Below are 26,304 nucleotides of genomic sequence, written 5' to 3'. Positions count from 1 at the left end.
ATACAATTCTACATAAGAAAATACAAACTAAATCCCAAGCCTGTCCCAGAACTTAGAATATATTATTCTGTTCACATTCCTTTGATCTTTGTTTGTTTCATCCGTTTGACTGGTTTATTTATTTGTTTGTTTGAGCGTTTGCTTTTCCTCCAACTTATGTGATGACTGTAACTACCTGAAACAGAATTTGTAGTGCTAGATCAAACCTGGTTACCTGGAATAGAGAGATGGTTTGGCAGCGAAGCCAATTTTCTTCAGGAGCAGCTCAGTTCTGTCATTTGAGGTTTGTTTGGGCCATTTGCCATTACCTTCAGGGCTATCTCAGTCACAGGCTAAAAGCTGTGCTGGCGCTGTCTCTCACACACAGACCCTGTGAAAATGGCAGTTTGTCAATGGCTCCACAGGGGCTGGATGGGAACACCCTGTCTCCAAAACACCTAATTCCAGAGATAAACGCCCTGAAATAGAGGATCAGGACTCAAAATGATGCAATGAAAGAAACTAAACTATCACACGTGAATGTGTTTTTTTGTTGATGTAATTTTCACGAGGCAGACAGTGTTTTCGGGACACGTGCTACGTTTCACATGTACATTTTTCATATTTGTTTTTGCCATTTTTTACCACTTCCAGCTACATCTGGTCTCCCCATCCAGGGACTGACCCTGCTTAGCTTCAGAGGCAATCCAGCAGTAGGATGCAGGGTGCGATGTTGCTAGAATGAATGTGCCAAAACTTGTAAATGGAAGAAAGGCAGCAAAATCAAAGGCCAGGGTACCATAACCAAAGAGGGAAAATTCCAGAAAAGAAGGAGGCGTTTTATTTCATCATGTTATCATTAAAAAATGACAATTTTATTTTTGTTGCCTCGATTTACAACTATTTTGCTCTCGCATTATTTCGTTTTGCTATGAAAACTTTCGGGTGAGGATTCATTCACTAGAGGATTGCATCATATAATAACACATTAGTCTATTAAATGTGTCTAAAGCGGCAATCCTTCTTTGAAACATTAACAAAGTGGACTCCCCGCCACAGTTTTGGTAAAAGCTGAGGGATGTGACTAGAGAAATGCAAACACTCAAATCCACACTGCACTATGGATGTAAGGACTAACCATCCATGATATCAAAATTGTATTTTCAACCATGACCGTATTTGTTTACGTTTACTTTCTTTACAAAGATTGGAGTAAAACAAACGTATATTTTGGGTTATGATGGTGTACAACAGTTGTACTAAGCTCATGAGGCATTTATACGTTATATTCTACAAGAATCAATGAGTACATTTCATTCATTTATAAGTGCAAGAATGGATATAGCAACAAATAATTGCCCCTTTAACAGGCATTGACCTTCATACAGCTTAACTAAGTTACCATTTGAATGGGATCTATTTACCTGCCCCAAAGACATGTATTCCGTCCACTGTTCCGCGAATGTCCAGCAAAATCATTCACTTGTCCCGCATTTGTTTTTTTTAGATGTGGTCACCCTTATTCCACCGGTGAAAACATTGCTACTGCAACATGTTAGCATCATCTTTTCACATGTGAGGAGAATAACATTATTTCAACCCCACATGTGAATCTACAATTCCACATGCGAAAGTGAGATTTTCAAGGGTGGAGTTGTCTTTCATGTGATCCTGCAGATTAGATTTTCACATGTGATTGATTTTCACTTGCAATCCACATGTGGAAGTGAGATTTTCGCATGTGAAGTTTTGTTTAAATGTGAAACGACAAATGTGATTTTCACATGTGAAAGTTTTTCACGTGTGAAAATGCAAATTTCACATGTTATTCCCCTCACATGTGAAGAAGTGGTGTTAACATGTAAACTCAAAATGTGAAACATGCGAAAATGCCATTTTAAAATGCAAATTTGGCATGTGAAACTGCAAATGTGAACTTTTTTTGTGCATGTATTTGTGTGAGAAAATACAAAAGCAGGATTCCCACCACCTTTGCTTATAAGCATGAATAAGTTATGCTAGATAAACAGTAAAATATTCTATTTAAAATGACCTGCAACAAACCAATTGAACACAGAACTCTATAAATTATATACACAATAGCCTGGGTCTGCTTTCGAGACTGTCTGGGCCGTGAGAAGTTCTCCCCCATGTATGGTCTCTACCCTGACGTGCCAAAACACCACATTTGGCAGGTTTCTCTACAACTCATTCTGCCTCTCACCCCCCGCACCCCAGATCCTTCCTGACAGAGCCCTCAAGTCCAATTAAGACTGGAGCTCTGAGAGATACAGTACATTGTGCTAGCTTCCTTCTAAAAGTGTTAGTATGTCAGCCTCCCTCCTCTGTCTCTCTGTTGGGCATGTGAGTCCACAGTCAAAGAGATGGTCTTTGTTTCCCTTCTTGGCCCAAGGAGCACAATTAAATCAATTCCACTGAGTGTAATAGCGCTGGCCTAATTAAACTAGGTGAATATTTAGGATTCTCTCCATCGTCTTAAACCACAGTGCCATCTTTAGATAGGAGGACGAAATTACATTTTTTTTCTTCTCCTTTTTCTTGGCTTCTCAGAAATGTAGATGAGTCTCCACATGCACCACTATCATTTCCCCCATATCCTCCAAAAAATAAGTGGCAGCAGGGCAGATTCCAATCTGTAATGGAGGTGGTTTTGTTATGGCTGCTCTGTGTTTCTCAATAGATATATGCACACTGCTGCACGCTGCATTGTTAATCCAAGCCAATATGGAGCAGCGCAATCTCTCATTTCTCCTTTCAATCTGTTTCGCTTCCCTATCCCCTTTGTGTACCTTGATTGCTCTTCAAATTGCTTTTCTGAGCCATGTTTCAAACCATCAAAAATTAAACCTCTGGCAGCCAGGATATGGGTAGGTTACTGTAAGAAAGCGTCCCCCTGTCAAAATATGTGCCTGGTCAGTCGTGACTCCTTGGTCCAGAACCCTCACCTCAACACACTAGATGTTGTGTTGCTCTCATTAGATTGGGAAGTGTGTTTGGGGGTTATGTGTGTGCGGGCAGTGTGTGTGCGGGCAGTGTGTGTGCGGGCAGTGTGTGTGTGTGTGTGTGTGTGTATGTGTGTGTGTGTATGTGTGTGTGTGTGTGTGTGTGTGTGTGTGTGTGTGTGTGTGTGTGTGTGTGTGTGTGTGTGTGTGTGTGTGTGTGTGTGTGTGTGTGTGTGTGTGTGTGTGTGTGTGTGTGTGTGTGTGTGTGTGTGTGTGTGTGTGTGTTGCAGTGTATATCGATGTGTTGTATGTGTGTGTATGTCTAGGTGTACTGTTTGTGTACACCTAGTATGTATGCCTGTATGTTTGTATGTTTGTGTATGTTTGTGCATGCATGTATACATGAGCTTAAAGGCTTTCATGCTTCATGTTTACCCCTTTGATCTCTATCTTATGGAAATGTTCCCGTTCACACACACATGTTCACACACACAATACGTCGTTGAAACCGGGCAACAATTAATTCTTCATCACAAAAGATTATACCTCACTAGTGTTTTGTCAGGTGATTTTCTGCCTCCATCCAGAAATCAAATTTTATTTAATATTTCTGTGTAAGCATCTGGGTTTTTTCTCTGCAGGAATGTAAGTGCCAAGCATGTGGCGGGTTGGGAGTGAGTGATGCGATGCGCTCTTGACGGTTCACGGGCTGGAGGGAATGTGAGAGGGCCAATTGGAAGTGCTCTGGAGTGGCTGCTTCACATTACTGGCAGGAGAGGCTCAGTAACCTTTAGGAGCCTGTCTTGCAGAATCAATTAACCAGTGAAAAGCATTCTAAAGATCCTGTTGATTGGACAAAAAGGGCCTTTCTGGAATGGGGAGCATAGAGAGAGAATGTATGGATTTGTTTATTTTGTCAACATAATGGCACACTACATGAGACAATCAATGTATAACATAAAGCATGCTGATTCCAGTTTGAAGGTCTTTTGCTCCACTACAAAATCTGGTAAAATGAAAAACGTGTTGCTTTATGCCAGTTACTTAGCCATCAACTGGGAGCGGCAGTGTGCTTGTTGTTGTGACCCAAAGGATCCAGATTACCTGGATGCGGTGTACTTTAATTTCGGGAATGTACATCCAAAGCATCTCTATGGAAATTTCCAAACCACTTTATCCCACATCCTGTGCTGATTCACAATTCAGTTATAGGCTGCTGTTAAGACTCTGAAAGTACATTACTGAGAAACGCAAAGAGTTCCTTATCCAATTTAAACAGACCAAGACCAGAAATCTGATTAACCCATTAAATAGAATGAGCAAAATGAGATTACAATGCATTTGTTCTTCTTTTTTTCCCGTACAGAGCACGATCAGATGAATGGCGGCGGTGGCGGTGGCAGTGGCGGTGGCGGTGGCGGCCATCCTAAATCCGGTCTGACGGGGGAGAAGGACGACAACAACAACGATGAGTATGAGAACTATGACGAGCTGGTGGCCAAGTCTCTGCTCAACCTAGGGAAGATAGCAGAGGACGCCGCCTACCGCGCCATGACCGAGTCTGAGATGAACAGCAACTCCTCCAACAGTGCCGAGGAAGAAGAGGAAGAAGAGGAGGAGGAGGAGGAAGAAGAGGAGGAGGAAGAAGAGGAGGATGAGGAGGGTGGGGAGGGCATTCAGAGGAAGGGTGAGTTGACCCTGGATGTCGACAGTGATGTAGTGAGGGAAACGGTGGACTCTCTGAAGCTGCTGGCCCAGGGACACGGGGCTATGCTCTCTGACAACATGGAGGGAGGAGACTATGAAGACGGGATTGGGGAGAATGGGGAAGCGAACCATAATGGAGGGACTGGAGGTGGTAATGGTCAGGGTAAAGCCTCTAATGGACTGCAGGAGAGCGATGAGGAGGTGTGTCTAAGCAGCCTAGAGTGTCTGAGGAACCAGTGCTTTGACCTGGCTCGCAAACTGAGCGAGACGCAGCCGGCTGACCGCTCGGGCACAGGGTTCCCGCAGCAGAACCACCCTGGCGGCGGGGACACCCATCCTCACCCGTACCAGCCTGGGTACGGGGACCTCCAGCAGAGCCAGGAGGAGAGGCGCACCCTGGAGAGGAACTACTCCGACATGGTCAACCTGATGAAGCTGGAGGAGCAGCTGAGCCCGCGCTCCAAGGCCTTCTCCAGCTGCGCTCAGGAGGACCGCTACCACAACCACATCCACGACCGGGACGAGGACACACGGTCGGTGACGTCGGACCTTTCAGAGGAGGTGTTCGACATGACCAAGGGGAACCTGTCTCTGCTGGAGAAGGCCATCGCGCTTGAGTCTGAGAGGGCCAAGGCCATGAGAGACAAGATGGCTGCCGAGGCGGCTCGGAGGGACGGGGTGAGGTATCATCATCACCATGGTGACCATCATGGGGAGCACCAATCGCGGCATAGCTACGGAGAGGAGCGCAAGGCCCGCCTCCATGATGGGATGAAGAAGCCCTACTACCATAAAAGTAAGTATAGCTGGCCAGAATGATTTGCACTTCGGTAGTGGTTGTGGGGAAAATCACTGGGGAAGACAGTTTTTTTTTTACAACCTATGTGTTGTGATAATTTGGTTGTTTGCTCTGTAACCTGTTAGTTCATATGAATTGATACAAAAGTATGTGGACACCCCTTCAAATTAGTGGATTTGGCTATTTCAGCCACACCCGTTGCTGGCAGGTGTATAAAATCGAGGACACAGCCATGCAATCTCTAAAGACAAACATTGTCAGTAGTCAGTTTGTGGAATTTCTGCCCTGTTAGAGCTGCCCCGGTCAACTGTAAGTGCTGCTATTGTAAAGTGGAAAGATCTTGGATCAACAACGGCTCAGCCGCGAAGTGTTAGGCTACACAAGCTCACAGAACGGGACCACCGAGTGCTGAAGCGTGTAAAAAATTGCCTGTCCTCGGTTGCAACACTAACTACCGAGTTCCAAACTGCCTCTGGAAGCAACGTCGTCTGGAAGAACTGGTCAAGCAGCCGTGGCCGAGCAGCCAAGCCTAAGATCACCATGCGCAATGCAAAGCGTCGGCTAGAGTGGTGTAAAGCTCGCCACCATTGGACTCTGGAGCAGTGGAAACAAGTTCCCTGGAGTGATGAATCATGCTTCACCATATGGCAGTCTGACGGACGAATCTGGCTTTGGCAGATGCCAGGAGAACGCTATCTGCCCGAATGCATAGCATGCCAACTGTAAAATTTGGTGGAGGAGGAATAATGGCCTGGGGCTGTTTTTCATGGTTCGGGCTAGGCCCCTTAGTTCCCTTGAAGGGAAATCTTAACGCTACATCATACAATGACATACTAGACGATTCTGTGCTTCCTACTTTGTGGCAACAGTTTGGGAAAGGCCCTTTCCTTTATCAGCATGACAATGCCCCCGTGCACAAAGCAAGGTCCATACAGAAATGCTTTGTCGAAATCGGTGTGGAAGAACTTGACTGGCCTGCACAAAACCCTGACCTCAACCCCTGACCTCAACCCATCAAACACCTTTGGGATGAATTGGAACGCTGACTGTGAGCCAGGCCGAATCGCCTAACATCAGTGCCCGACTTCACTAACGTTCTTGTGGCTGAATGAAAGCGAGTCCACGCAGAAATGTTCCAACATCTAGTGGAAATCCTTCCCATAAGAGTGGAGGCTGTTATAGCAGCAAATATGGGACCAACTCCATATTAATGCCCATGATTTTGGAATAAGATGTTTGACGAGCAGGTGTCCACATACTTTTGGTAATGTAGTGTATATAGGCCTAAGGCCAAAACAATTAGAAGACACAGTGGCAGAATAAATACAACCACACCTTTTCTTCATCACAAAACCGGAGAGTAACCTCTGTCCTGTGAAGTCCACAAAACATATTGCATGTGACAAACAGTTAAATAACCGAAAGCACGGTCAAGCAAGTTAATGTTTCCGACATTTTCGGACTACGAAACAACTATTGATTTAGAACCATGGAGAGTTCCCGCAAGTTGTAAAGAAAACAGGAGCTACCTCCACTACTGCAGCTCCATTTCAACTTCAACATTTAAACATGATTGGATCAGAATCACCCTTATAATCATTGGCCAGTACGGAGAATTAAGTTAAACTCCAAATCCATATCTCCATCCATGGCAAATTTAGGAAAGGGACAATTTTAGCTAGCTATTAGCTAGCCACCAAAGGACAATGACGCAACGAGATGCAACTTGCACGTTCTTTCTGTCAATAATGTTTTGCTTTTTATGTGATGTGATTGGTGAGAAGCCAAGTCCAAACTGGCTTCCCTTGAAACTTTTTTGTTGCTACACCAGGACCATTCACAGCTGAGTTCACTCAGTTTAGCTAAACGCTGATTGGCTATTATTTTATCAATGCTGATTGGGTATTTATTATTTTTTATATTATTTTATCTATTATTTTATCTGATTGGCTATTATTTATTTATTTTTATCAAGGGAGGCCAAATTCTCACTGGCTTCCCGTGCATTCAATGCTATTTGCGGAAACAATATCCTACTGTTTTTGACCAGACAGCATCACATACAGTAGGGTGCTTTTTACGGTGAGATGCATTCAGCCTCTTGCGAATTGAAGGAAAACTATGAAACACAGAGAGACTCAAGACACATTATTTTATGTATTTTTTAGGGGGGTTGTATATTTTTGGGGGATGCATGGCTTCCATTGGCATCCATGAATACATGCCACTGTTGAATTTATAAAGAGGACCCACAGTTACTTTGGGTATGCTGCCACAACAGTAGCCATTTGCCTACACCACACGACCTCTCTCACCTTGCTGAGGTAAGTGAACAGTACCTGTACTGTGCCTTTGGAAAGTATTCAGGCCCATTGACTTTTTCCACATTTTGTTACGTTACAGCCTTATTCTAAAATTGATTAAATAAAAGGAGTTCCTCATAAATCTACACACAATACCCCATAATTACGAAGTGAAAACAGTTTTTTAGAATTGTATCAAAGCCATGAAGTCGAAGGAATTGTCTGTAGAGCTTCGAGACAGGATTGTGTCAAGGCACAGATGTTGGGAAGGTTACCAAAACATGTCTGCAGAATTGAAGATCCCCAAGAACACAGTAGCCTCCATCATTCTTAAATGGAAGACGTTTGGAATTACCAAGGCTCTTCCTAGAGCTGGCCACCCGGCCAAACTGAGCAATCGGGGGAGAAGGACTTTGGTCATGGAGGTGACCAAGAACCCAATGGTCGCTCTGATAGAGCTCTAGAGTTCCTCGGTGGAGATGGGAGAACACTCCAGAAGGACAACCATCTCTGCAGCACTCCATCAATCAGGCCTTTATGGTAGAGTGGCCAGACTGAAGCCACTCCTCAGTAATTGGCGCATGACAGCACACTTGGAGTTTGCCAAAAGGCACCTAAAGACTCTCAGACCATGAGAAACAAGATTCTCTGGTCTGATTAAACCAAAATTGAACTGTTTGGCCTGAATGCCAAGCGTCACGTCTGGAGGAAACCTGGCACCATCCCTACAGTAAAGCATGGTGGTGGCAGCATCATGCTGTGGGGAGGTTTTTCAGTGGCAGGGACTGGGAGACTAGTTAGGATCGAGGTAAAGATGAACGGAGCAAAGTACAGAGAGAGCCTTGATGAAAGCCTGCTCCAGAGCACTCAGGACCTCAGACTGGGGCGAAGGTTCACCTTCCAACAGGACAACGACCCTAAGCACACAGCCAAGTCAACGCAGGAGTGGCTTTGGGACAAGTCTCTGAATCTCCTTGAGTGGCCCAGCCAGAGCCCAGACTAGAAACCAATCGAACATCTCTGGAGAGACCTGAAAACGCTGCCCATCCAACATCACAGAGCTTAAAAGAGGATCTGCAGAGAAGAATGGGAGAAACTCCCTAAATACAGGTGTGCCAAGCTTGTAGCATCATACCCAAGAAGACTCGATGCTGTAATCGCTGCCAAAGGTGCTTCAACAAAGTACTGAGTAAATGGTCTGAATACTTACGTAAATGTGCTAAATGTGCAAAAAAAAATCTAAAAACATTTTTTCTTTGTCATTCTGAGGTATTGTGTGTAGATTGATGATAATAAAATGTTTTCATCAATTTTAGAATAAGGCTGTAACTTAACAAAATGTGGATAACTTCAAGGGGTCTGAATACTTTCCGAAGGCGCTGTATGTGTTTCAAGTAAACCCCAATCAGTCCCTGGCTCCCCATGTCCACTTTGTCTGTGAGACGTAGGGATGGCAGGCTAACATGCTCACTGCGAACCTCACTGTGACCTCGGGACAAGCTTTTGCAGCCAATTTGAAGACTGGCATCTCAGCAGCGGCTGCAGCAGCAGCAACAGCTTATGTTGTTAAAATAGGCCAGCATGACAACATCAGAGGGTAGGCTTGTCAGGCATAAGTAATGGCAATCTGCACGGACCGTTAGGACTGCAAATCACATCCCTTCCTGCCTGCAATGCAGCCCCGGTTGAAGCTGCCTATTTTTAAACCCAGAAAGGGACTGGAAGCTATGAAATAGAAGGCTGCTGGAGCTGCCTCTTGAAGGGAACTGGGTACTGTATACAGTCAACTCTGGGGAAATGAGATTTTAGGAAAAGCTGTACTGCATTCTGCAGAATGGTTAATTTAGTGAGTCTTTGTGTTGTGGTTTAGGTTTATATTGGGTGTTGGTGTTACCCCTCCGTACTGTATATGAGACATGCTCTTCTTCTATGGTGGTTGATTTCAGACCCAATGGTTTGACAGATACAATATCTTTATCTTAATGGCATATCTGCCCTGACACATAAGTGTGGACATTACGCATACTTAGTTCTGACTTGAAGATAAAAAAATTACATTTACAATTGGTTGCTTCTCCAAGTGATTCTTCTCACTGTATTCCATCTCCCGTCCGACAGGGATGGAACACTCACACCAAGGTGTTGATACCTCACCCTCTACTATGAGATAAGGAGGGAAGGCGTTTTATAGACACACATAAAACAGGTCAGATAAGAGAGTAGCCAATATGAACATCCTCCTTCACAGCAGGCATATTAAAACACAAATGCTAATTTCACATGCGCGGCACGGCATGTATCTGGTATCTGGCTAATGTAGGAATAATGAGAGTGTCGCGATAACATCTTCCCTCTGGTGAGATAGCAGCAGACACCTCGTTGACCAGGGTTGCTGTCTGTGATTTAGAAGTGAAGCGGAGGTGATGACTACGAGGGGAGAGCCCAGCCGGACTGACAGGGAAAAGCACCAGGCGGGGAGATGGAAATTGAACAGTATCAGAATGAGCGATAACGAACGACAAGCCCACTGGCTGCACATTAATTATCCAGAGATGGTATGGTAATGGGGTCCATTTGCTATGAAAAGCGCGACCTGTCTCCAGCCACAATCGATATCCTCTGCTTTCTAATATGCATTCCACTTGGCTCCCTCACGTACTCCACTCTTCACTGTCCTCCATTAGGCAGCATCAGGCAGAGCTGCCGTGATGTGTGTGTGCATGTGTGTTCCTTTCATTGGAATGTAATTTATTTTAAACAAGCATAGATTGAAAGTTCAGACTGCATAAGTGACACAAGGGAAAGCCATTTACCATGCCATTATGAACTGTGACTTAACAGTTCTTTCTCAGTATAAAAACAGGCCTACTCCCCACTGTCTGATGCAGTCGTGCCCTGTAAAAGGGGAAAGTTAGACACGACACAGACACAGTGTACCAACCTTATGTATCCTAATGTGAGACTGTCATAAGAGGAAGGCCTTAATAATGTACAAGGAGGTAATGAGGGTCGTGTTCTGATCTACGGAGTCACAGGGAACTCATCTGGTGACTCACTATGTATGAGTAGGTGTATCTGTACCACAGTGGCGGTCGGTGCCGTTTAAGATGAGGGAGAATGATTATTTTTTCTTATGAGCATGGCCTTACTTCTATTATAGCATATTGGATGACTCTCATTCATATTCCATTCACTTTCCAGCATTTTTACACAATCCAATATGCCGTCTCTATTTAGAACAAAAAGTAAGCAAACATGGCAACAGTCATCAAGCTAGGTAAGAGATCCTTATTAAAGATGTTTAAGTGATCAATAAGACTGAACTAGAACAAAGGTCATTATTCATTTTTATTTATTTATTTCTAAATGTATCCCCTTTTCTCGTGGTATCCAATCGCTAGTAATTACTATCTTGTCTCATCGCTACAACTCCAGTACGGGCTCGGGAGAGACGAAGGTCGAAAGCCACGCGTCCTCCGAAGCACAACCCAACCAAGCCGCACTGCTTAACACAGCGCGCCTCCAACCCAGAAGCACCAATGTGTCGGAGGAAACACCGTGCACCTGGCCCCCTTGGTTAGCGCGCACTGCGCCCGGCCCGCCACAGGAGCGCGATGAGACAAGGATATCCCTACCGGCCAAATCCTCCCTAACCCGGACTAACCCTAACCCGAGCCTGGGCGCGAACCCAGAGACTCTGGTGGCGCAGCTAGCACTGCGATGCAGTGCCCTAGACCACGGCGCCACCCGGGAGGCCCTTAAAGGTCATTATTTTAATCAATATTGTGTTGCACCTTTAAACAATAGCCTAACAAATGAACAACTCTTGAAAAAATGTCTTTATTAAGACATCCTCTATTTCAATTTTCAGCCAGACCGACCAGCCAGCCCAAGCCACCTGCACGCCCGACTCCCACCAGTCTAGTCAAATCAAATCAAATCCAATTTTATTGGTCACATACACATGGTTAGTAGATGTTAATGCGAGTGTAGCGAAATGCTTGTTCTTCTAGTTCCGACCATGCAGTAATATCTAACAAGTAATCTAACAATTTCACAACAACTACCTTTTACACACAAGTGTAAAGGAATGAATAAGAATATGTACATATAAATATATGGATGAGCGATGGCCGAATGGCATAGGCAAGAAGCAGTAGATGGTATAGAGTACAGTGTATACATATGAGATGAGTAATGTAGAGTATGTAAACATTATATAAAGTAGCATTGTTTAAAGTGACTAGTGATACATTTATTACATCCAATTTTTTATCATTTAAGTGGCTAGAGATTTGAGTCAGTATGTTGGCAGCAGCCACTCAATGTTAGTGATGTCTGATGGCCTCGAGATAGGAGCTGCTTTTCAGTTTTCAGTCAATAACTCAACTCTCTCCCAACACAATTTCCTTCCCAGTTCACACCTTTATTTTTTTTTATTCCCAAGGGATAGGTTTGGAAACAAAAAAACAAAACAAAAAAACCCACATACACCTCAAACATACATTAACAGACAAACAGCAAATCCTCCATATAATTAATCTCATAGGACTCATAGTACTGTAGAGCTATTTTTACTTGCACACAATATAGCTGGGTTGCCCCGTCCTGTCCCTAGGGATGCACCACCCTGCAGCGCCCCAACACAACACACCCCGGTCAGCTTTAGGATCTTAGTGAAACATTCATTATTGGTTTCAATAATTTAGGCCAAGGCCAGAGTGACAACAGTACAGCAGACCCCCAGGGCCAGGACTGAGCAGACCAGCAGCTAGGGATTGCCTAAATAGGCATCTCCCCTGATGTGGGCATGTTTTCAATACAGACTCCTTTAGTTGTTCTGTATTCCATATAAGTCATCCAGACCTTATGAAAGTTGCCCAGTATAACCTTAATCTGGTAATAAATCAAATCTAGTGATACATAACTTGACATTGTGGGAGGATAACCAACCTTCCAATTAATTGCAATGCATTTCTTAGCTGCTATAAATGCTGGGTTACACAGTTTCTTCTGATAACAGTCACCAGTATCAACATTTCCAAGCAAACAGAAACAGGGAGAAGGTAGAGTCTGTAGACATGCTGAGATAAAATAACATACTCTTTGCCAGAATTCAGCCAGCTTCACAAGACCATAAGACCATAAGACATGCAAATATGTCACCTTTGTGCTTTACACCTCCAGCAGAATAGTACAATTTCTGAGTGTATGATATTCAGTTTCACTGGCATATAGAACGTTCTATGGATGGTCTTAAACTGCACGAATTTGTGTCTGAGATTATATGAACATGGCTGGGCATTCAAACATATCTGTATCCATTCATCATCATCAATAGTCTCCCAGGTCTTCCTCACATTTTTGTTTTACATGTGTTGTGCCATCGGGGAAAAGCCTCTATCAACCCTTGATACAGTGTAACGATCGTCTTGAGGAGAGAGATTGGACCAAGACGCAACGGATAATGAAGACATGATGAATTTATTAAACAAGACGAAAACGAACTACACTTGATAATAAACAAAATAACAAAATGACGTAGACAGACCTGAACTGGAAAAACTTACATAAACACGCAGAACAGGAATAGACTACCCAAACCGAAACAGTCCCGTGTGGCGCGACAAACACAGACACGGAAGACAATCACCCACAAACAAACAGTGAGAACATCCTACCTTAATATGGTTCTCAATCAGAGGAAATGAATTACACCTGCCTCTAATTGAGAACCATATCAGGTAACCCATTAACCAACATAGATACACATAACATAGAATGCCCACCCCAACTCACGCCCTGACCGACTAAACACATACAAAAACAACAGAAAACAGGTCAGGAACGTGACATAACCCCCCCTCAAGGTGAGAACTCCGGACGCACCAGCATAAAGTCTAGGGGATGGTCTGGGTGGGCATCTGTCCGCGGTGGCGGCTCAGGCTCTGGGCGTGGTCCCCACCCCACATAGTCAATTCCCACTTTTGTAGCTCCCTCCCAATGACCACCCTCCAAATACACCCACCTAAAATAAGAGGCATCAGTGGGACAAGGGGCAGCACCAGGACAAGGGGCAGCACCGGGACAAGGGGCAGCACCGGGACAAGGGGCAGCACCGGGACAAGGGGCAGCACCGGGATAAGGGGCAGCTCCGGACTGAGTGACGGCAGCTCCGGACTGAGGGGCAGCTCCGGACTGAAGGACGGCAGCTCCGGACTGAAGGACGGCAGCTCCGGACTGAAGGACGGCAGCTCCGGACTGAAGGACGGCAGCTCCGGACTGAAGGACGGCAGCTCCGGACTGAAGGACGGCAGCTCCGGACTGAAGGACGGCAGCTCCGGACTGAGGGGCAGATCCGGACTGGCTGACGGCTCTGGCTGCTCATGGCTCGCTGACGGCTCTGGCTGCTCATGGCTCGCTGACGGCTCTGGCAGATCCTGGCTGACTGGCGGCTCTGGCAGATCCTGGCTGACTGGCGGCTCTGGCAGATCCTGGCTGACTGGCGGCTCTGGCAGATCCTGGCTGACTGGCGGCTCTGGCAGATCCTGGCTGACTGGCGGCTCTGGCAGATCCTGTCTGGTTGGCGGCTCTGGCAGATCCTGTCTGGTTGGCGGCTCTGGCAGATCCTGTCTGGTTGGCGGCTCTGGCAGATCCTGACTGACGAATGGCTCTAGCGGCTCCTGACTGACGAACGGCTCTGACGGCTCGGGACAGACGGGCGGCTCTAATGGCTCGGGACAGACGGATGGCTCAGACGGCGCTGGACAGACGGATGGCTCAAATGGCGCTGTGCAGACGGATGGCTCAGATGGCGCTGGGTAGACGGATGGCTCAGATGGCACTGGGCAGACGGATGGCTCAGATGGCGCTTGGCAGACGGGCAGCTCAGACGGCGTTGGGCAGACTGCAGACTCTGGCCGGCTGAGGCGCACTGTAGGCCTGGTGCGTGGTGCCGGAACTGGTGGTACCGGGCTGGGGACACGCATCTCAGGGCTAGTGCGGGGAGCAGCAACAGGACGCACAGGACTCTGGAAACGCACAGGAGGCTTGGTGCGTGGTGTAGGCACTGGTGGTAATGGGCTGGAGACACGCACCACAGGGCTAGTGCGTGGAGGAGGAACTGGGCTCTGGAGACGCACAGGAAGCCTGGTGTGTGGTGTTGGCACTGGTGGTACTGGGCTGGGGCGGGGAGGTGGCGCCGGAAATACCGGACCGTGCAGGCGTACTGGCTCCCTTGAGCACTGAGCCTGCCCAACCTTACCTGGTTGTATGCTCCCCGTAGCCCGACCAGTGCGGGGAGGTGGAATAACCCACACCGGGCTATGTAGGCGAACCGGGGACACCATGCGTAAGGCTGGTGCCATGTAAGCCGGCCCAAGGAGACGTAATGGAGGCCATATATGTAGAGCCGGCTTCATGGCACTTAGCTCAATGCTCAATCTAGCCCAGCAGATACGAGGATCTGGTATGTACCGCACCGGGCTATGCACACGTACAGGAGACACCGTGCGCTCTACTGCGTAACACGGTGTCTGCACGTACTCTCGCTCTCCACGGTAAGTACAGGGAGTTGGCGCAGGTCTCCTACCTGACTTCGCCACACTACCCTTTAGCCCCCCCCCCCCCCAAGAAATTTTTGGGCTTGACTCACAGGCTTCCGTGCTAGCCGCGTACCCTCATAACGCCGGTCCCTCTCTCCGGTTGCCTCTGCTCTCCTAATCGCCTCCAGCTGCTCCCATGGGAGGCGATCTTTTCCAGCCAGTATCTCCTCCCATGTGTAGCAACCCTTGCCGTCCAAAACGTCCTCCCATGTCCATTCCTCCTTCGTGCGCTGTTGTTGCTGCTTTCTCCCCTGTTGCTTGATCCTTGGTTGGTGGGTGATTCTGTAATGATCGTCTTGAGGAGAGAGATTGGACCAAGACGCAACGGATAATGAAGACATGATGAATTTATTCAACAAGACGAAAACGAACTACACTTGATAATAAACAAAATAACAAAATGACGTAGACAGACCTGAACTGGAAAAACTTACATAAACACGCAGAACAGGAATAGACTACACAAACCGAAACAGTCCCGTGTGGCGCGACAAACACAGACACGGAAGACAATCACCCACAAACAAACAGTGAGAACATTCTACCTTAATATGGTTCTCAATCAGAGGAAATGAATTACACCTGCCTCTAATTGAGAACCATATCAGGTAACCCATTAACCAACATAGATACACATAACATAGAATGCCCACCCCAACTCACGCCCTGACCGACTAAACACATACAAAAACAACAGAAAACAGGTCAGGAACGTGACATACAGTTTCTAAATCAACTTTGGAGGTTTGTCAGACTGACTAAAAATAGTATCTGGCTTGTCCAGTGTTTGCTGCACAGAGGAAATAAAGTGTTTCATCTGCAAAAATTCACCTCACCTCCATCACAGACTGGTCATCCCTGGCTGCCTGACCCTGTTGTGGCTCCTGTTACCATCTGGTCCTCTTAAAATGAGGCATGAAAAATAATTACCTTGGTGTATATTTATACATTATATTATCCAAGACTAGAATCAATGGTTCAATAATTGAAATGATCATTATTCCCAGATCCCAGACTGTAGCTGTAAGATTAAGATGCTGTCCTGTAGCTACTGTAGATCCACCCATCAATTCAAGATGGAATTTTGTGTCATTCACTGATATTGTTAATGTCCTGCCAATGTAACGGATGTGAAATGGCTAGCTAGTTAGCGGGTACGCGCTAATAGCGTTTCAATCGGTTACGTCACTTGCTCTGAGACTTGAAGTAGGGTTTCCCCTTGCTCTGCAAGGGCCGCGGCTTTTGCGGAGCGATGGGTAACGATGCTTCGTGGGTGACTGTTGTTGATGTGTGCAGAGGGTCCCTGGTTCGCGCCCGTGTCGGGGCGAGGGGACGGTCTAAAGTTATACTGTTACATTGATGCTGTTGACCCGGATCACTGGTTGCTGCGGAAAAGGAGGAGGTCGAAAGGGGGTTGAGTGTAACGGATGTGAAATGGCTAGCTAGTTAGCGGGTACGCGCTAATAGCGTTTCAATCGGTTACGTCACTTGCTCTGAGACTTGAAGTAGGGTTTCCCCTTGCTCTGCAAGGGCCGCGGCTTTTGTGGAGCGATGGCTAACGACGCTTCGTGGGTGTCAGTTGTTGATGTGTGCAGAGGGTCCCTGGTTCGCGCCCGAGGTCGGGGCGAGGGGACGTACTAAAGTTATACTGTTACACCAAATTCATCTCCGTAGACTGGTCTTCCCTGGCTGTCTGACCCTGCTGGGACATCTGTCACCGTCTGATTCTGCTAAAACCTGTAGATCCCGACAGAGATCATTGCGGCGAGGTCTGCATTTTTCATGCTGCGGGCGGGAGCATGTGGTCAGACAGATGACTTTGGGATGAAAATATTTTTTGGGTCCCACAGATTATTTGGAAACGGTCCTCTTTCTGCTTTGTATGCGTTAGCCTACCTATAGTATTAAAAGCACATGTTTTTCACCCTATTCGCATTATTCACACATAATTTGCTGCTTCAACTTCAGTAGCCTACCTCTCCTAGTTGGGTGTGAGAGTTCAAGTGTGCCTAGTATGTGTGGTCTCTTTGAAATAGAGTAGGCTGCCTACATGGGCGGAGAATCACTTCGCAGTTAACTTGAATATGAAATTAACTTAAATATGATTAGACTGTAGTTTACGATAGTGTCTGTATATTGATACTGGAAAGAAGTAGAGGACGCTCAACCAACGTGAGTCGAAGTACAATCAAAACATGTAATTAACTAAAAGGAAAAGGCACAACGCGCACATAGGTTAGGCTACTATGGTGAGCGAACGTTATTGTCTCTGCCTGCAAATCGTCCTCCTAAAAAGGTAGGCTATATCCTATAGGCCTATGCAAACGTAGCAAGTGTCGCTGTCATCATTCTTGCTGCTTCCAGTTCAGTAGCCATACCTGCGGGATCAGGTGCGCGCATGTGGTCTCAATTAAATAGAGTAGGTTATAGCCCAAGGGGGGGAAAGGTACGGCCCACTTCAATCCGGCCGACGAGACATTTACAAAAAAAATATATATTTTTAAAAAGTATACATTTTTTTCTCCCCAATTTCATGGTATCCAATTGGTAGTTACAGTCTTGTCCCATCGCTGCAACTCCCGTACGGACTCGAGAGAGGTGAAGGTCGAGAGTCGTGCATCCTCCGAAACACAACCCAACCAAGCCGCACTGCTTATTGACACAATGCCCGCTTAACCCGGAAGCCAACCCCACCAATGTGTCGGAAGAAACACTGTACACCTGGTGACCGTGTCAGCGTGCATGCACCTGGCCCGCCACAGAAGTCGCTAGAGCGCGATGGGACAAGGAAATCTCGGCCTGCCAATCCCTCTCCTAACCCAGACAATGCTGGGCCAATTGTGCACCGCCTCATGGGTCTCCCAGTCACTGCCAGCTGTGACACAGCCTTGGATCGAACCTGGGTCTGTAGTGATGCCTCAAGCACTGCGATGCAATACCTTAGACAGCTGCACCACTCGGGAGGCCCCCGCAAATTGATTTGGACAAACAATTGGTCCTACAAAAAATGCGGCCTCTGTTGAATTTCAAAATCTCGATGTGGCCCTCGAGCCAAAAAGTTTGCCCACCCCTGCTATAGCCTATGCATGGGTGGAGAAGCAAGGGGCAGTTATCTTTCCAAGGAAATGTACTTCCTAAATAGGCATATTGCCTAGAAATAGGCCTAAATATTGATCACCCATATTTCTCCAACTCTGCTCTCTTCAAACTACATCTCATAAGGACACAAGGCGAGACCCAAATGCAGACACTAGAAGCAGATGGTTGAGCTCCGATATGTATTAATCCAAGGGGTAGGCAAAAGGTAGGTCGGGGACAGGCGAGAGTTCATAAACCGGGTCAGAGTCCAAAACAGTACCAGACGAAGGACAGTCTCGAGGTCAGGCCAGGTAGGGGTTCAGTAACTAGATCAGAGTCCAAACAGTACAAGGGGATAGGCAGGCTTGAAGACAGAACAGGCAGAGTGGTCAGGCAGGAGGGTACGGAGTCAGGACAGGCAAGGGTCGAAACCAGGAGGACTAGAACCAAAAGAGACTGGGAAAAAATAGGAGCAAAGAAAAACGCTGGTTGACTTGGCAAACAAAACGAACTGGCACAGAGAAACAGGAAACACAGGGATATATACACCGGGGATAATGAGCGACACCTGGAGTGGGTGGAGACAATCACAAGGACAGGTGAAACAGATCAGGATGTGACACATCTAGCATATTGGCTGATATAGCCCAGTAATACAATATAAGGGCCATGTACAAATCTCTAATTCAACCTATTATTTTTGCGCATTTGATTTTGCCTGTAAGGTGCAAAATTGCTTGGACCATGGCTGGCAAGAGAGCTGCGTCACATACACCTAAAATAACATTGCTCGACTGCAGTTGAGTTTGGGACCAGTTCTTGTAGCGAGTGGGAGTCGGACAAGAAAGCCAGCAGTGCTGGCAGGAGCGGGAGCAGGATGAAGAAATTGGTCCCACGCAGACCTCTACTGTGCACCATGACAGTGAAGCCTGTAACGTTAGAGCTGTTTATTACTGTGTCAGGTTGAAAAGGAGGGAATTAGCTCGGGAAACTGACAGATCAATAACGTTACATTGCAATACTGACTAATATTGCACTATAAAAACGTCAGAATATCAACATTCAATCATTTTACTGCTGGTTTCATAATTTGATTCAGGTCTAGCGTGATCGAGGCAAAAAGAATAGCTAATGTTAGCCAACTTTTGGCCAGCTCTCTCTCTAATGGTACATCAACTGGCGAAAGCTATCCAAGTTCATTTACTTCTGAAACGGGGCAGAACAAAGACTACAAAACATTTCCAAAACAACAACGGCTATTAGATAGTAGTAATAGCCACCTCATATTGCTATCCCCAGTGAAAGTTGTGTCCCTGCATTCAATACCACCTTGCACATGTTTGCCGGCATCCAGCTGATCTTCTCCAACAGTTGCAAATTAACAAGTTTAGGTATGTTTATCCCCGTTTTGTTCCGTTTGCTTCTGTTTAAGATTTTTTTTTCAACAGAATCGGCGATATGAATATCCGCAAACACAATTCCCTTTCATAGTAGCCACATAAAAACAGCATGATAATTTTGCTCATTGTATATATAATTCCTTCTTGCAAGTATCTACTCGCTCTCCTCTTCTCACCTTTTCCCTTCGATTGTGGACTTCAGTACACAACACATCAGCAGTCTATGACTCGGCGAAAAAACCTTTCCGAGCCAAATCTTCATATCATGACCGCTAACCGATAACGTTACACACAGCTTACATCGTTGTCATGTCATAGTCAACATAGCTACAAGAACTAACTAGTAAACCCGCTACAATCATGCAGTACAGTGTACAGTCAGTCACACCCGCGGGCCCCGGTGGCAATAAATTAATAAAACCAAACTAGTGTTGAATAGCCATAGCCAGCTAGCTAACATAGCATCCCTCTCTGTTTGAGCCGGGTGTTTGAGTAGGGTAAACTAGCTTGCTGCATTTTCTAGCTAAGTGAAAGTTTTAAAAAATACAACCAAATATAGCTATGTCTCTCTCTCTCTCTCTCTCTTTTGCTTCTCCTTAATTAATTTGATAAAAACTGTTCAACTATTGTCTTTCTCTCTCTGAGTAAACTAATCACAACATTTTATGCACTGCAGTGCTAGCTAGCTGTAGCTTATGCTTTCAGTACTTCATTCGCTGATCCTTTGACTAGGTGGACAGCATTTCAATTCATGCTGCAAGAGCTCTGATAGGTTGGAGGACGTTCTCCGGAAGTTGTCATAATTACTGTGTAAGTCTATGAAAGGAAGTGAAAGCCATGAGCCTCCTGGGTTTTGTATTGAAGTCAATGTACCCAGAGGAGGACAGAAGCCAGCTGTCCTCTGGCTACACCATGGTACTACCCTACAGAGTGCTGTTGAGGCTACTGTAGACCTTCATTGCAAAACAATATGTTTTAATCAATTATTTGGTGATTGATTTGGTGAATATATTTAGGACAGTTCTTTCCAAAAATTGATAACTTTCTTAATGTTTCACTATTTATGTTTTTATGAAATTCACTGAGGATGGTCCTCCCCTTCCTCTGAGGAGCCTCCACTGCTGTACTATCTCGCCCTCTCTATTTTTGTCTCTGTCTTTTTTTGTCTCTGCCTGTATTTTCCTCCCTCTCTCTCTACCACGCCGTCTTCCTGTGTCTGTGTTTATTTTGGTTATTCAGTAAGTGGTGGAGGTGAAGGTCATTGAAACCTTTCAAACTTGACTTAGCAGACTGTCTCTCTGTGGGCCTGCCTTTAAGAGCACCTCTATCTCTCTGACTTCCCTCTCTTTCTCTGTCTTTCTCGCTCTAACCCTTTCTTTCTCTCTCTCTCTCTCTCTCTCTCTCTCTCTCTCTCTCTCTCTCTCTCTCTCTCTCTCTCTCTCTCTCTCTCTCTCTCTCTCTCTCTCTCTCTCTCTCTCTCTCTCTCTCTCTCTCTCTCTCTCTCTCTCTCTCTCTCTCTCTCTCTCTCTCTCTCTTTGACTGTTACTCTGTGGAAGATGTGAAAGGGAATGCATCCCCTCTCTCTCTTTTGCTCTTTACCCTTTTCCTCCCCCTCTCCCCCTTACCGTACCAAATATTTTCATCCACTTAAATGGCGCACAGAACATCTATTATTTCTGTGTTTTTGTGGTTCACAAACAGCTTATCAGCCAAGGAACAGTTGAGATCCTTACTATCATTTTATGGAATTCCAAATATACATTGTATTTGCAGTGTAGTTGAGTGTAGCTACTGAATATCCTAACACCAAAGAACTATCCATGATCTTGTTTCCCAGTTGAAGACATTTGAAGGTGGGCTGTTGCACCTGATGCCGGTTGGCGTGCGATGCCATCGCTGCTTTTGGATGGTAACACTATCTGATCGGGTTTGGAGAAATAGAGAGGGTAAGGTTGGGCAAGGGAAAGACAATCCCCTCCGGTATGCATGTGTGCGTGACTTATTTTGACCAATAATGACCTTCAGTGCAAATATTTGGTTGGAAAAAATCTGACATACTTTGTCTTGGACATGGCAACACATGCTCTTCTCTCCTACAGCTGTGGCTTTATTCAACAAGATTGTGTCAAGTGGTGTGAAATATGTTCTGTTACTATGGCGATGATATAGCTAACCTTATGTTATGTTCCCGCAAGGTCCCATGTCGGCTTAGTGAAATCAGTGGCAGGTTTGTGATACCGCTTTTAGCCTCAACAATTCTTCAAATGACGTTGTTTGGTTGCTGTGGTTATAAGCATTCTCGCATTAGCAGCACACTGTTCACAATGACGTCCACCTCGTTCTGACAGGGTCACTGGGTTTGCTGGAAGTGTTCAAATGTGCTGCTTTCAATGAAGCAAAGCTAATCTCTCCCCCCCCCCCCCCCCCTCTCTCTCTCTCTCTCTCTCTCTCTCTCTCTCTCTCTCTCTATGTTTTTGTGTGTTCAGATTCATCGCGTGGAGACAAGAAAGAGAGCCGGTGCCCGACACCGGGCTGTGATGGCACAGGTCACGTGACGGGGTTGTACCCTCACCATCGGAGCCTGTCTGGCTGTCCACACAAAGATAGGGTGCCACCTGAAAGTAAGATCTGCACTTTCACACTTTACTTAAGTTTACCATTCTGGGGTAAATTCAGTTTCAGCTAAGTCTGTTTCAAATTCTGGAATTGAAATTGAATTGACACTGCTTACAAAGCCAGTGGCTCTCAATTTATTGCAGGGTTTGTTTGATGTATTGCATTGCAAGGTCTGCATGTTTTGGTTTCTTTTTGTTTCTGTCTGAATGCTGTGTGTTTATTGTGGCTGTTCCACGTTTGTTATGGCTGCTCTGGGAGGTCATGCGGGCTACAGCTGCTCTCCTGGCATTACCTTCGCATGCATGGGGTCATGGTTTTGCTTGTGTTAGTCTATGACTGATTACCTGTCCAGTCAACTGTCTAATAATGGCGGGGGGAAACAAGGCCTGAGAGAAGAATGGCAGAGTACAGCGGTGAATGGTGGGACTGTTCTAGCACTGTCTACCAATGAGTTAACATCACTCATTCCTGCTGACCAACAGCCAGTGCTTCACAGCACTTGACATTCCCACCCACTGTTGGATTCAGATCATTTATTTTCCTTAAGCAATTATTTTGCATGTTACTGTACTTTGACTCCCTAAATTCATTTGATGTTTACCTCACAAAGTAAGATATAATTAAGATCATGATTTATAACACTATCTTCTGCTTGGTAACACTGTTAAGTGCCTGTAGAAAAATCAACTGTCTCTGTCTGGCCATAGTCACCAGCAGTGAGTAAGACTGAGTACGCCTATCAATCTCCACCGCACAATAAACCCCATAAAGTTATTTGTATTCTTTGCTCAATTAAATTCAGTTGAATAAGAGAGAACTATTACGGCTTTTTGCAGCAGATCAGCTGCAGCGGCGATAAACATTAGCCCTCAGCGAATAGGCACCCCGGTTATTTGGTCTCATTCACCTTGTGCAAACTTCTCAATAAACTCTCTTCAACACGCTCTATTAACCCAGAGTCAGAAGATTACGGTATGATCTGCCATGACCCAGACTGCTATTAAAATAAAATAGGCCTTTTTTATAATGGCACATAAATCATTTAACATAAGACATGGCCTTATAAAGTAGCCAGTTATCAGACATGTCTTTTTGTGCTTTGAGTACCATGCTTAGAGCTAACAGTTTTCCCTGACCTTGTGACCTTACCAGGAAAAAAATCCTGGGCCTAGTTATAGCCTAGTTATAGCACCAAGGTATAAATGTGTACTCCTAGATGGTGAGAGTTTTTGACCTTGAGGGTGCAAACCCCAAAATGGATTTTGAAATAGGCTTCGATCGATTGTCATAGGATCTTTTGGAGGTAACGTCCGTGTTCCTTCTCCTATTCCTTATTTGTGTTGATCAAGCTGACGTTTTGGAAAAATAGCATAAATGTTTCATTTTGGAATGAAATAATATTCATTCTAATTGCAACTCACAGTGTGACTACGCAGAAAAGGGTCATTGTAAGGAAATCAAACACACTCACTCACACACACGCACATACACAGACAGTTATGTGAGGTATCGACAGGACTCTGCTTTAAAATCCATTATCCGACATGGAGCAGCTAGCCACAAAGTTTCTCCCTGTCCATCAGTGGTCAATAGCCTCTCAGTGCAGACAGACCCAAATGTCCTCTACACACACATACACACACACACAAACACACCACACACACCACACCTGCTGACAGCGAGGAGGCAGAGGGAGATAAAAGCCCTCTCGTCTATTAACACATTTACAGTGTAGTGGACAATAGATTATTAATGCAAGGTCTTCATTTAGCAATCACACAGTGCACAAGACACTTCCTAGGGAAATCTAGGATATTAAAATGAAGCGACGTTACAAGTACATTTTTGTGTTTGCTCATTGTTGAATGTCAAATATTTAATCCCCTCATAACAGATCTTTGTTTTTGTTCCTGAAAGTGATGTACCTATGAATGAGAGTACAAAACACAATACCTCTGTAGCATACACTTTTCAGGAATCACTGCTTTTTTTGGTGAAATGTTCCACGATGCTCTAAGCATACAGTGAATGTGGACAGGCAAATCCAACCATTTCCAGTCATTATAACTGTTTCTTTGTCATGGTCAGGGAAAGTAGTGATATAATCTAACATAATGTTTTGGCTCTCGGCGTGTTGAGGTGGAGGGACTTGCCCAATTAGCTCTTCTGAGCTCGAATTAGTATGCCAGAGAGTGAGGATGACGAGGGTCAGAGTGTAAGGGGGTGATAATGATGAAGCTGACGCAAAGAGCAGTTTTAACCCATACAGCAGGGCGTCTTTCTGGCCCATTTCCTCACCCCCCTCCCCTCTGGTGGTTCTCAACCGGGGTCCCTTAGAGACGTCCGTAGACAGAGCATTACTCTAATTGGCTGCCGTGGGGAGAGCAGACTATACTTCCACTCCTATTTGATATATCTTTAACCAAAGCCTAAAGGATTGTGTGTCCACAGGTGTGGAAGGAAGCTAAAGTAATCCCACTGCCTAAAAATAGTTAAGCATCCTTTGCAGGCTTTAACAGCCGCCTAATCAGTTTGCTGCCTGTTCTTAGTAAGCTGATGGAGTTAACTACTGACTTTCAGCAGGCATAATATAGAGAAGGGCACTCAACTTGTACTGCACTGATTCAGATGACTGATGATTGGTTAAAATAAATGTATAATGAGATGATAGTTGGAGCTGTATTGTTAGATACAGTGCAGCCTTTGGTGTTATTGATCATAAATGGTCATCACATGGTTGGAGAGTTATTTACCCAATAGAATCCAGAAGGTGTTCTTCAATGGAAGCTTCTCTAACATCTGATATGTAAAGTGCGGTGTCCCCCTAGACAGTTGCCTTGGGCTGTTACTCTTCTCTATTTTTACAAATGATTTGCCACTGGTCTTACACCAAGCTAGAATGGCTATGTATGTGGATGATTCCACACTCTACATGTCAGAACCCAAAGCTAGTGAGCTCACTGACATTCTAAATAAGGAAACTGTGCATCTTAACACCCGCCTGCTTAACCCGGAAGCCAGCCGTACCAATGTGTCGGAGGAAACACCGTTCAACTGACAACCGAGGTCAGCCTGCAGGCACCCGGCCCGACACAAGGAGTCGCTAGAGCACAATGAGCCAGGTAAAGGCCCTACGGCAAAAACCCTACCCTAAGCCGGATGACGCTGGGCCAATTGTGTGCCGCCCTATAGGAATCCCGTTCACGGCCAGTTGTGACACAGCCTGGGATCAAACCCAGGTCTGTAGTGATGCTGCAACACTGCGATGCAGTGCCTTAGACCGCTGTGCCACTCGGGAGGCTCCGATGTTCTGAGCTTTTGACACATAAATCAACTGTACTAGTTGTTCTGGTTCTGGTCTTGTCCCATCTTGATTACTGTACTGTAATATGGTCAAGTGCAGCAAAGAAAGATGTAGCAAAACTGCAGCTGGCTCAAAACAGAGCAGCATGCCTTTAACAGGACATACATAACTAACATCAACAACATGCATTCCAGTCTTTCCTGGTTGAGGGTTGACAAGAGATCAACTGCTCCTCTTCTAGTTTTTATGAGAAATATTATTGTGATGAAAATTCCAGATTGTCTGCATAATCAAATAACACTCAGTTCAGACACCTATGCATACCCCACAAGACATGCCACAAGAGGTTTCTTCACAGTCCCCAAGTCCTACACAAATTCACGGCAACAGTAATATACAGAGCCATGATCACATGGAACTCCCTTCCATCTCCTATTACTCAAGTAAACATAAAATGACATTAAAAAAATCTATAAAAAAACATCTCATGGCAGGGACTGCAAAATGACACACAAACACACACACACACGCAGACACACTATCACACTGTA

At 45.5% G+C, this 26,304-nt stretch overlaps 1 protein-coding gene across 9 annotated transcripts in view; it reads left to right on the top strand.

The window, feature by feature from the left end:
- LOC139530662 (myelin transcription factor 1-like protein) overlaps window positions 1-26,304 on the top strand; it is a 140,007-nt gene that overhangs the window by 84,401 nt on the left and 29,302 nt on the right. For all 9 annotated transcript variants that reach the window (XR_011666095.1, XR_011666096.1, XM_071327250.1 and 6 more), the window contains exons 7-8: window positions 4,309-5,445; window positions 22,320-22,454. Coding sequence is in view for 7 of the 9 variants with exons in the window: in XM_071327250.1 (XP_071183351.1) it covers window positions 4,309-5,445; window positions 22,320-22,454 (1,272 nt within the window). In the remaining 2 variants the exon portion in view is untranslated. The remainder of the gene's footprint in view (window positions 1-4,308; window positions 5,446-22,319; window positions 22,455-26,304) is intronic.

This window comes from Salvelinus alpinus, chromosome 9 (assembly GCF_045679555.1).
Source record: "Salvelinus alpinus chromosome 9, SLU_Salpinus.1, whole genome shotgun sequence".
In the NCBI taxonomy this organism is placed as follows: domain Eukaryota; kingdom Metazoa; phylum Chordata; class Actinopteri; order Salmoniformes; family Salmonidae; genus Salvelinus; species Salvelinus alpinus.
This window is presented reverse-complemented; position numbering and strand designations above follow the sequence as displayed.